Raw genomic sequence first — 12,771 nt, forward strand, 5'->3', positions numbered from 1 at the left:
TCAAGACCGCTGAAACTTTACAAATATATCTGTATTTTCCAATTATTTATATGATTAGGTATTTTTAGCTTTTATTTCTCATATCTCTGTTGACTGAAGTATCAGTTAAGCTATAGAAATGGTTTAGAGCACATTTATGCTACAGATAAAGATGTAGCTATATTTTCAGCCAGTTGTGACACAGGCCAGTAATTCCAGTACATGGGAAGCTGAGACAGGAGGACCATAGGTTCAAGACCAGCCTCAGCAATTTAGCAAGACATTATTTCAAAATAAGAAATTTTAAAAATGGGGCTGGGAGTATAGCTTGGAGATAGAACACCCCTGGATTCAATCCCCAGTACCACACATATACACACACACACACAAGATATGTTGGTACTGGGGATTGAGCCCAAGGGCATTCTACCTCTGAGCTATACCCTCAGCCATATTTTAGGGGGTTTTGTTTTTGAAACAGGGTTATTTTGAAACAGAGTCTTGCTAAATAGCTGAGGTTGGCTTCAAACTAATCCTCTTGTTTTAGCCTTCAAAAATTCTGGGATTACAGGTGTGTGCCACTGCACCCAGCTAAGATACAGATATATCTTCCACAAATGTGCTGCTAATTGATTTATCTGGCTTTCCTTGGGCCTCTGCTGCTCATGTCCCTGGTGTCTTCCGTGAACAAATCTCTTGTGCTCAGTGACCTTGATCTCTTGTTGGTTACAGTGTGAGCCACTGCCCCATGCTGTGTTGACGCTGGTCTGCCATGCTAGCCTGTCTACCAGGACCAGCTGACCTGTCCTTTCAGCTTCTTTCTCACACGCAGATGAACACTGGACTTCAGAAATGTAAGTAATCGAGATCCTTGGTGAAAGATATGTGATCCTTTGTTTTGTCCCTAAATGTAGGTTAGCCCAGAGACACATCTGAGGTACATTGACCTTGAATTTTGATACCTCCAAGGTATTTTTCATCAGAGACAGCAGGAAAGCGAAGGCCCTTACCTGTCAGCAATGCAAGACATTTTTGTGGTCAGAGAAATCCTCTTGAATATTACAGTTCCCCTACATATGTGATCTTAATTGTGTGATAGCTTTCTGTTGAGCAACAAAGCTATAAGGTGCTTTGTAAGATATATATCACCCCTCAAAAAGGTATTTCAGTTCAAACTCCATGAAGAACTGAATAAAAACATACATTCCAGATTACTTAAGTATTGAAATAAACTACTGTTGTGTTGTTTTGACCTGTGGGTATACTCTACCATGGAAAATGACCGTCTCCTTTGGTTTTGCTTTCTGCCTTCTGAGCCAACATGACTTTAGTTCACAGCAAGTAAAGGACCTTTTGCCTCACAAAGGTTGAGAGCAAGCTTTCTCAGCATCTCATTTCTGGGTGTTTGCCTGCCAGTATATCCAATATAGTTCCAAGATTGCCTTTGGCAGTTGTCTTGTTAGATTGCTTTCTCGGGAGGGGGGGGGGAAGATGAGTGTATCTATCTATCTATCTATCTATCTATCTATCATCTCTCTTAGGTGTACTGGAGATTGAATCCAGGGGCATTCTACCTTGGAGCTACACCCCTAGCCCTGTTTTTTAATTTTGATAAAAAATTCTTTTTCAGTGTTGGGGATCAAACCCTAGCTCCTTTCATGCTAAGTGCTCTACCACTGAGCTACACTGCCAGCCCTAGCCCTTCTTATTTTTAAGTTTCTTTTTGTGTGCATATGTGGTACTGGAGATTGAACCTAGGGGCATTCTACCTCTAAGTTACAGCCCCAGCTCTTTTATTCATTTGTTTTGAAACAGGGTCTAAGTTACTGCATACTGGCCTCAAACCTGCAACCCTCCTGTCAGCCTCCCAAGTACTGAGTTTATAGGCATGTGCCACCAGACCCAGCTAGCTTCTCCCTCCCTCCCTCTCTCTCCCTCCCCCCTTCTCCTCCTCCACCACCACTACTACTACTACTACTACTACTACTACTACTACTACTACTACTTCTCCTCCTTCTCCTTCTCCTCCTCCTCCTCCTCCTCCTCCTCCTCCTCCTTCTTCTTCTTCTTCTTCTTCTTTCTCTCTCTCTCTCTCTCTCTCTCTCTCTCTCTCTCTCTCTCTCCTTTTTCTTGGTACTAGGGATTGAACTCCACTACTGAATTATATTGGTAGCCCTTTTTATTTTGAGTCAGGGTCTCTAATAAGTTGCCTAGTTGGTCTTAAATTTGGGATTGATTCTTCTGCCTCAGACTACCTGATTATGGATATGTGCCACCTCATCCAGCCACTTTTCATTCTTGATATGTAATTTGCTACAGGACAAGCTGGATTAATCAACATTGTGGCTTTAGGTGGGTCCTAGAGCTAGGAGAGGCCATAGTTGGGGTTAGGTAGATGCCATCTCCGAGCTACACCCCCTTGCCCTATCTTTTATTTTTGTGGTACTGGGGTTCCTGGAAACCCTTCTACCTTGGGGCTACACTCCCAGACTTATTTTATATTTTTATTTGGAAACAGAGTCTCTTAAGCCAGCGAGGCTGGCTTCGAACCTGCACAATTCTCCTGTCTCTGCCTCCCAAGCGCGGGGATTACAAGCGTGCGCCACCATGCCTGGCTTGCCCAATTTTTTAAAATCTCTTTTTTGTTTTGTTTTGTTTTTGTTTGCAGAACTTGGGATAGAACCCAAGGGTATTCTACCTCCGAGCCACCTCCTCAGCCCTATTTTTTATTCTTTTTTTTTTGGGTGGGGGGTGTTCTGGGGATGGAGCCCAGGGGCATTCGACCTCCGAGCTACACCCCCTATCCTATTTTTTATTCTTTATTTTGAAACAGGGTCGCACTAAGTTGCAGAGGGCCTCACTAAGTAGTAGCTGAGGCTGTCTGCGAACCACGATCCTCTCCGGTCTCAGCCTCCCAAATGCTGGGATAACAAGCATGCGCCATCATGCCCAGCATTTTATTCTTTATTTTGAAACAGTCTCACCGAGTTGCAGAGGGCCTCACTAAATAGCCGAGGTTGGCTGCAAACTGCAGTCATTCTGTCTCAGCCTCCTAAATGCTGAGATTACAAGCATGCGCCGCCATGCCTATCTTTTTGTTTGTTTGTTTTTTGGTACTAGGAGTTGAGCTCATAGACAGTCTACCTTTGAGATATAACTCCAGCTCTTTTTTATTTTCTTTATCTATTTTTTGAAACGGAGTCTCACTAAGTTGCTGAGGCTGGCCTCAAACCTGTGATCCTACCCATCCCAGCCTCCCAAGTACTGGAATTTACAAGATATGTGCCACCATGCCTGGCTTTTTATTCTTTATTTTGAAACAGGGTCTCACTGAGTTGCAGAGGGCCTAAGTAGCTGAGGCTTTCCTCAAACTGCAATCCTCCTGTCTCAACCAAGCGCTGGGATTACAAGCGTGAGTCACCATGCCTAGCTTGGTCTTCCTTCCTTCCTTCCTTCCTTTTTTTTTTTTTTTTTTTTTGTGGTACTGAGGATTGAACCAATGCACAGACATTCTACCTCTGAGCTACACCCTCAGGGGAATTCTACCTCCAAGCTACATCCCAGCCCTAGTTTTCATTTTTTATTTTGAAACCGTCTCACTAAGAAGCTAAGACCAGTGGCAAACCTGTGATCCTCCTGTCCCAGTCTCCCAAATACTGGGATTACAAACATGCACCAATTTCTTATTAAGTTTTTTTTTTTGGGGGGGGGTCTGGGGATGGAACCCAGGGGCATTCGACCTCTGAGCTACACCCCCTCCCCTATCTTTTATTTTATTTTGAAACTGGGTCTCACTGAGTTGCAGAGGGCCTCACTAAGTAGCTGAGGCTGTCCACAAACCGTGATCCTCGGGTCTCAGCCTCCCGAATGCTGGAATTACAAGTGTGCACCACCACTCCCAGCTTTCTTATTCAGTTTTTATTCTTTATTTTGGAACAGGGTATCACTAAGTTGCAGAGGACCTCACAGGTTTCTAAGGCTGGTCTTGAACCTATGATCCTCCTGTCTCGGCTTCCCAAGTACTGGGATTCCTGGGATTACAAGACTGCACCCTCACACCTGGCTGAAAGTTTTTAACACTGCCAAGCCTCTGAATCTCATTTTCCCAGGTCAGATTCAGATATATAGTAATGACTTACAAGTTTTTACTGTGAAAATGGCTGATTGTATAAGGTCCTTAGTCCTCATACTTTTTGTGGTACTGGAAATGGAACACAGGGGCATTCTATCTCAAAGCTGTACTCCCCTAGCCTGATTTTATTCTTTTATTTTGAAACAGAGTCTCACTAAGTTGCTGAAGCTGGCTATAATCCTGAGATCTTCCTGTCTCAGCCTCCCAAGTACTAGGATTACAAGTGTGCACTACCACACTAGCCTCACACTCTGTGTGTGTGTGTGTGTGTGTGTGTGTGTGTGTGTGTGTGTGTTTGTGTGTGTGTGTGTGTGTATAGAACCCATAGACTTTCTACCTCTGGGCTACGCTCCCAGACCTTTTTTTTCTTTATTTTGAAAAGGGGTATCACTGAGTTGCAGAGGGCTTCACTAAGTTGCTGAGGCTGTCCTTGAACCGTGATCCTTCTGTGTCAGCCTCCCAAATGCTGGGATTACAAGCATGCACCACTATGCCTGGCTCACTAGTCTTAGATCAATTGTCCATTTCATCACACTGTCTTTAAAATTACCTTCTTTTTTACATGCCTTCCTCTGCCCCCTAGTGGAGGGACCTAGAAATGGACAGTTGACCCAAAACTAGATGGAGAAGGGAGGGAAGGAGGGAGGAAGGGAGAGAGAGGGAGGGAGGGAGGAAAGGAGGGAGAGAGAGAGAGAAGAGGGGGGGAGAGAGAGAGAAGTACTGAGAATTCTACTTCTAGATATACCCTCATCCCTATTTTATTTTTATTTTCAAACAGTCTAAATAAGTTGCTGACAGCCTAGCTCCACTAAGTTGCTGAGGCATGCACCTTCATGCCCAACTCATACTTTATTTTTTATTTTGAAACATGGTCTAGCTGGGCGTGGTGGCGCACGCTTGTAATCCCAGTGCTTGGGAGGCTGAGACAGGAGTATCACTTAGGTTCGAAGCCAGCCTCAGCTACTTAGTGAGGCTCTCAGCAACTTAGTGAGACTCTCTCTCCAAATAAAGTATAAAAATAGGTCTGGGAGTATAGCCCGGAGGTAGAAAAGCCTCTGGGTTCTACCCCCAGTACCACACACACACACACACACACACACACACACACACACACACGAGAGAGAGAGGGGGGGGGGGTAGGTAGGTAGGTCGGTCTGGGAGTATAGCCTGGAGGTAGAAAAGTCCCTGGGTTCTACCTCTAGTACCACAAAAAATAATAATAATAATAATAAAATATAAAAAGAGGTCTGGGAGTATAGCCCGGAGGTAGAAAAGCCCCCTGGTTAAACCCCCAGTACCACGCACACACAAAAAAAATAGGACTGGAGGGATAGCTTGGAGATAGAATACCCCTGGGTTCTTTTCCCATTACTAGGGCTATGGAGCTGGCGTGGTGGTGCACACTTGGAATCCTAGCATTTGGGAGGCTGAGACTGGAAGATCATGGTTTACAGACAGAGTCAGCTACTTAGTGAGGCTCTCTACAACTTAGTGAGATCCTGTTTCAAAATAAAGAATAAAAAATAGGGTAGGGGATGTAGCTCAGAGGTCAGATGCCCCTGGGTTCCATCCCCTGACCCGAAAAAAAAGGGGGGGCTGTGGGTGTACCTCGGAGGTAGACTGCCCCTGAGTTCAATAACCAGTAGCACACATGCACATAAAATAATAATAATAATAATAATAATAATAATAATAAATAGTAGAAGTAGCGTGGTAGTGCATGCTTGTAATCCCAGTATTCAGGACGCAGAGACTGGAGGATCACAATTCTTGGATGGCCTAAATTACTTACTGAGACTCTTCACAACTCTGTGAGGCCCTGTCTCAAAATGAAAAGACTTAGCCAGGCGTGGTGGCGCACATTTGTAATCCCCGCGCTTGGAAGGCTGAGACGAGGATCGCACAGGTTCAAAGCCAGCCTCAGCTACTTAGTGAGGCTCTCAGCAGCTTAGTGAGACCCTGTTTCCAAATAAAGTAAAAAATAGGTCTGGGAGTATAGCCCAGAGGTAGAAAGCCTCTGGGTTCCACACCCAGTGCCACAAAAAAAAAAAAGAAAGAAAAGACTTTAAAATAGGGCTGAGGGTGTAGCTCAGAAGGTATAATGCACCTGGGTTCCATCCCCAGTACTGCAAAATAATAATAATGATAATAATAATAATAAATAATAATAATAATAGCCGGGCATGGTAGCACAGTCTTGTAATCCCAGCATTTCGGAGGCTGAGACAGGAGGATCACAGTTTGCGAACAGCCTCAGCTACTTAGTGAGGCCCTTTGCAACTCACTGAGACCCTGTTTCAAAATAAAGAATAAAGAATTGGGCTGAGGGTGTAGCTTGGACATACAATGCCCCTGGACTCCATTCCCAGTACTGCAAAATTATTAATAATAATAATAATAATAATAATAATAATAATAATATCGGGCTGGGGATGTAGCTCAGAGCTAGAAGCCCCGGGGTTCAAACCCCAGTATTACAAAAGAAAATAAATATTAGAAATAATAGCTAGCCGGGCATGGTAGTGCACGCTTGTAATCCCAGCATTTGGGAGGCTGAGACTGGAGGATCGCAGTTCACGGACAGCCTCAACTACTTAGTGAGGCCCTCTGCAACTCAGTAAGACCCAGTTTCAAAATAAAGAATAAAAAATAGGGCAGGAGCTGTAGCTCGGAGGCTCCCTGGGTTTCATCCCCAGACCCACAAAAATAAAAGAAAAAAGAAATAATAGCTAACATTTACTGTAGGCTATGTGTAATGCATTGAGTGTTTTTACATAGGTTCTCAAGGTTCTGTGGGGGGGGGTCCCCCACTTTTTGGTACTTGGGATTGAACCTAGGGACATTCTACATTCAAGCTACACCCCGGCCCTATTTTCTTCTTCTTCTTCTTCTTCTTCTTCTTCTTCTTTCTTCTTTCTTCTTTCTTCTTTCTTCTTTCTTCTTTCTTCTTTCTTTTTTTTTTTTTCCAGTACTAGGGATGGAATTCAGGGGCATTTTACCTCTGAGCTACATCCCCAGCTCTACTTTTTATTCTATTTATTTATTTATTTATTTATTTATTTATTTATTTTGTACTAAGGATGGAACCCAGGGACTTCTACCTCCAGGCTACAATCCCAGACCTATTTTATATTTTTATTTGAAAATAGGATCTCACTAAGGTGTTGAGAGACTCACTAAGTAGCTAAGGCTGGCCTCAAACTCCTGTCTCAACCTCCAAAGTACCAGGATTACAAGTGTGTGCCATCACGCCTGGTTTATTCTTTATTTTGAAACAGAGTCCCACTGAGTTGCAGTGGGCCTCACTAAGTGGCTGAGGCTGTCCGTGAACCGCGATCCTCCTGTTTCAGCCTCCTGCATGCTGGGATTACAAGCGTGCCACCATTCCTGTCTTTTTCCTTCCTTCCTTCCCTCCTTCCTTGCTTCCTTCCTTCCTTCCTTCCTTCCTTCCTTTCTTTCTTACTTTCTTTATTGGTGGTACTGGGGATGGAACCCAGGGGCTTTTCTACCTTCAGGCTATACTCCCAGACCTATTTTATACTTTATACTTTATTTGGAAACAAGGTCTCACTGAGTTGCTGAGACCCTCACTAAGTAGCTGAGGCTGGCTTCGAACCTGTGTAATTCTCCTGTTTCAGCCTCCCAAGCACTGGGATTACAAGCATGCGCCACCACGCCCAGCATTTATTTATTTATTTATTTATTTATTTATTTATTTATTTATTTATTTAGTGGTGCCCGGGATGGAACCCAGTGACATTCTACCTCTGAGCTATACCCCCGCCCTATTTTGGTTTATTTATTTGTTTGTTTGTTTTGCTGTACTGGGGATGGAACCCAGGGGCATTTTGCCTCGGAGCTACACCTCCAGCCCAATTTTTAATTCTTTATTTTGAAACAGGGTCTCACTAAGTAGCTGAGGCAGTCCACAAACCATGATCCATCTGTCTCAGCCTCCCAAGTACTGGGATTACAGGCATGTAATCCTGTACATTTATCATTGTGTGAGTGTGGGAGGGGGTGTGCTAGGGATTGAACCCAGGAGCATCTACATCCAAGCTACACTCCCAGTTCAATTTTTTATTCTTTATTTTGAAACAGAGTTTCACTAAGTTGTGGAGGGCCTCACTAAGTAGCTGAGGCCAGATCCTCCTTTTCAGCCTCCCAAGTATTTAGATTACAAGTGTGCACCAGGCCCAGCCTTATTTATCTTTTTTGGTGGTACTGGTGGTAGAACCCAGAGGCTTTCTTCTCCAGGATATACTCCCAGACCTATTTCTTTCTTTCTTTTTTTTTTTAAATTGGTGCATTGTAGTCATACTTTTTTTTTTTTTTTTTTTTTTTTTTTGGTACTGAGGGTGGAAGCCAGGGGCTTTTCTACCTCTGGGCTATTCTCCCAGACCTATTATATACTTTATTTGGAAACAGGGTCTCACTAAGTAGCTGAGGCTGGCTTCGAACCTGTGCAATCCTCCTGTCTCAGCCTCCCAAGCGCTGGGATTACAATCATGCACCACCACACCCGGCTCGCTTTTATCTTTTTTAAGACCTTCCCTCAGTGGACAATTGACAAACCTCTCATTTATGTATCAGCATCTATTCTATACTCAGCAAATAAAGCAGACCCTTAAATTGTTTGGAGTCATCTACTCAGTACAAGATGTGGCAGAATAATCTTTTTCCTTTCTGTACGTTCCCTCTTTGCATTGGTCTGCCTTTTCGAGCATTGTACCAAATCTCTCTGCCACGCCTGAACTTGAGCTTTCTTTTCCTGCTTCACAGAGCAGCAGTTTCTAAGCATTTCCTTCCAGCTAACCAGCAATGTCACCAAACGTAGGCAGCTGTGCCCTTTCCTTCTCACACACGCACTAGTTAGCTGCTGTTTCAGTTGACACCCACTGCCTTGAATGGGGCTCCATTGGGCCAAGGCCAGCTGAGGCCACAAGCTGGTCATTGAGCAGAGCTGTCCTGGTCTATCCTGGCTGCCTTCTACAAGGGAAGGAAGTGGGGAGGGAGCCAGCCAGCTGAGCCTGGGCTTCCAGCCAAGCCACTTCCCTGCTTTGCGTAGCCTGTGTACTTGTTCATTCATTCAGGAAGCACTTATTAAGCACCTTTTGTGTATACTCAGGGAAGACCCCTTTGCTGAGAGAAAGAACAGAGCAGAGACCCCTTGCAGGAGCCAGGCATTCTTAAAGAACTCTTCTTTTTCTGGGAACAGTTTCCTTTTTGACTGAAAGCCCAACATCCGCTGGAACTCCCTGATGGGAGGCACCAGGAGATGGGAACAAAGAGACTGTTAACATTAATGAGGCACATTGAGTGGGTATTTCCGCAGTCTCCAAAGGAAGGCAGGTTTTTCTCTTTCTTTTTGGAAAGTGACAGCTGACATGGGCCAAATACACTCTTTTTGACTCCCAGGATGCTCTGAATCCTTTCTTTTCAATTCCTTCCCTGTTGCCCTGTCATTTATTATCACTCTCCACACAGGCAAAATAAATAAAGCCTTTTGATCTTCACCCAGTCAGCCACACAGTAAACTGTAAACAAAAGTGAATTTGTCACATGTGGATGAGGAAGAGATGTTGGCAGCTTCTCCCTCTACTCCTGAAAGGGAAGCAACCTACACACTGTGCAGATGGGCCCGATACCCACGCTGCCGAGGCACAAGCAAACTCGGAAGCCCCGCTGACCATTCCAGACTGAAGAGTGGCCATTCTTTACCAGAGTGTCCTGGGAAGGGGCTTGAGTGGCCCTGACATACTGCTTGTTCTAGTTAGAGCCTTCAACTCCCATGCCCGCTTGGGCTGGTAGGAACTAAGAGTTCCATGTAGGAGAAGAACTCTTGGCAACCTGGTGGCACACGCTTATAATCCCAGAACTTGGGAGGATCCCAGTTTGTGGCCAGCCTCAGGTACTTAGTGAGGCCTTGTTTTAAAATAAAGAATAAAAAAATAGGGCTGGGTTGTAGCTTAGAGGTCCAATGCCCCTGGGCTCAATCCCCAGTACTACAAAAAAAAAGATCCATCAACCTATTCCCTTTTGTTGTTGTTGTTGTTATTTTTGGCTTTGGTTTTTGTGGTGTGTGTGTGTGTGTGTGTGTGTGTGTGTGTGTGTGTGTTAGTTTCTGGGGATTAAGCCCAGGGGCATTCTACCTCCAAGATACACCCCAGCCCTATTTTATTTTTATTTTGAAACAAGATCTCACAAGGTTGATGAAAGTCTCACTAGTTGATGCACCATAAACCTGTGATCCTTCTGTCTCAGCCTCCCAAGTTACTGGGATTACAAGTGTGCATCACCATGCCCAGCTGAGACCCTGTTGAAAATAAAAATAAATGGGGCATGGTGGCACATGCCTATAATCTCAGTACAAAATAAAAATAGGGCTGGGGGGTAGAATGCTCTAGGTTCATTACCCAACACCACAAAAAAGGGTGGGAGTCATGATAACACTTGCCACCTACAGCAATATCAAGGGTTAGAGTAACTGATCCCTTACCATGAGGCCTGGCCCGCTGTGTGCACATAGTAAATGTCAGCAGTGCCTGTTACTGTGGGGGCTGAAGTTGGACCCAGAATGAAAGCTACAGATGTCAACCTAGGCCCATCCCCAGCTCTCAGCAAGAGAATCGAGAAGGGCTGCTTGGCTTGGCACTGATGAGCTCCCTCCTTCTTTGCTCTCCTTCCCCTTTCTCTCTCTAGGGGACACTACACAGAAAATGAGAACTGCTCACTATCCTACCCCAGCCGAATTGGATGCGTATGCTAAGAAGGTCGCAAACAACCCACTGACTATAAAAATCTTCCCCAACAGTGTGAAGGTTCCCCAGCGGAAACACGTTCGTCGTACTGTGAACGGCCTCGACACATCAGCCCAGCGCTACAGCCCCTATCCGACTCAGGCTGCCACCAAGGCAGGCCTGCTTGCCATTGTCAAAGTGCCAGCTAAAAGCATACTCAAGGACTTTGACGGCACCCGAGCCCGGTTACTCCCTGAGGCCATCATGAATCCCCCAGTGGCACCCTATGCTACTGTGGCACCCAGCACTTTAACCCACCCCCAGGCCCAGGCTCTCGCCCGCCAGCAGGCCCTGCAGCATGCACAGACCCTGGCCCATGCCCCTCCCCAGACGCTGCAGCACCCTCAGGGTATCCCGCCACCACAGGCACTATCTCACCCTCAGAGCCTCCAGCAGCCTCAGGGCCTGGGCCACTCTCAGCCCATGGCCCAAACCCAGGGCTTGGTCCACCCTCAGGCACTGGCTCACCAGGGTCTCCAGCACCCCCCCAACCCCCTGCTGCATGGAGGTCGGAAGATGCCAGATTCAGATGCCCCCCCGAATGTGACCGTGTCTACCTCAACTATCCCTCTTTCAATGGCGGCCACCCTGCAGCACAGCCAGCCCCCGGACCTGAGCAGCATCGTGCACCAGATCAACCAGTTTTGCCAGACGAGGGCAGGCATCAGCACTACCTCAGTGTGTGAGGGCCAGATCGCCAACCCCAGCCCCATTAGTCGCAGTCTGCTCATCAATGCAAGCACCCGGGTTTCAACCCACAGCGTCCCCACGCCAATGCCTTCATGTGTGGTCAATCCCATGGAGCACACCCATGCGGCCACAGCTGCATTGCCTGCTGCAGGTCCTGTCAACCTGCCCACGGGCCTCTCTCGAGCCCCCACTGGCTACCCTAGCGACCTCAAGCCAGTCACCTGGAACCAGCACCAGCTGGCCCACCTACAACAGATGTGCAGCGAGGCTGGTGGGACAGCAGCCCCTGGCCTGGCAGGCAAGCATGCAGCAGGACGGGAGTTGGCAGGGCCTGGTTTTGTGGGCAAGGCCCCTGCCTACCCGCAGGAACTCTGCCTAGCACAGTCCTTCCACCTGAAGCCTCCCCTGGAGAAGCCGACCCCATCTCCACCAGTCAACGGCCTGGCGGCCCCACTGGCCTACCCCAATGGTCACTACTTCCAACCCCTGTGGAACAACATTCTCCCCACTCCCAATAGCGACAGCTCGGGGTCTCAGGACCTCGCCATGCCGTTCCACGGTGGTCAGCCCACAGGTGCACCCCTCGACTGTGCAGCAGCTCCTGGGGCCCACTACCGAGCAGGGACTGGGGGCGGTCCAGTGGCAAGCCAGAACAGCTTGATGCAAACGGTGGATTACCTGAGTGGGGATTTCCAGCAGGCCTGCTTCCGAGAACAGAGCCTGGCCATGCTGAGCAAGGCCCACCGAGCCCCTGGCAGCCGAGCCCCCGACCCCACAGATAGTCGAAGTCTTCATATTCAGCACCCGGGGTATAGATAGGGAGCTGCAGTGCCCTCCCAACATGTCATTCTTCACCCTCCTAGGTTAGTCTTAAGTAACTGGGTAGTTTGGAAGTTTCACTGCTCCAATGTGATCATTCTTAGATGTCTAAGGAAGGGAGCTTGACAGGATCTACGTGGGGGCAGAAAGGGTCCTCTTATCCTTCCTTCCAGCAAATTCTGTTTTTATGTTAGACCCTAACCCCAGGATTGTCTCTCCTCCACTGCCTGCCCATCAGTCAGCCTCCTCCCCTCCTGTTTCTCCTAGAACTGAGGCGTGACTAAGGGAGGGGGCCTTAGGCCCCTAAGCTAGGCCTCTCCCATCTCTCTTTGGGACTAGTAAGCTAGATTT

At 46.8% G+C, this 12,771-nt stretch overlaps 1 protein-coding gene across 1 annotated transcript; it reads left to right on the forward strand.

Annotated features, from left to right (window-relative positions):
* Nucleotides 1–751: 751 nt before the first annotated feature.
* Nucleotides 752–12,420, forward strand: FAM222B (family with sequence similarity 222 member B; the record flags this gene model as incomplete). The annotated part of the gene is made up of 2 exons (XM_080712136.1): nt 752–833; nt 10,814–12,420. 2 exons carry the CDS (start codon nt 752–754, stop codon nt 12,418–12,420), a joined length of 1,689 nt encoding a protein of 562 aa, XP_080568262.1.
* Between the last annotated feature and the right edge of the window lie 351 nt (nt 12,421–12,771).

This window comes from Muscardinus avellanarius, assembly GCF_963383645.1.
Source record: "Muscardinus avellanarius genome assembly, chromosome: 16".
NCBI lineage: Eukaryota > Metazoa > Chordata > Mammalia > Rodentia > Gliridae > Muscardinus > Muscardinus avellanarius.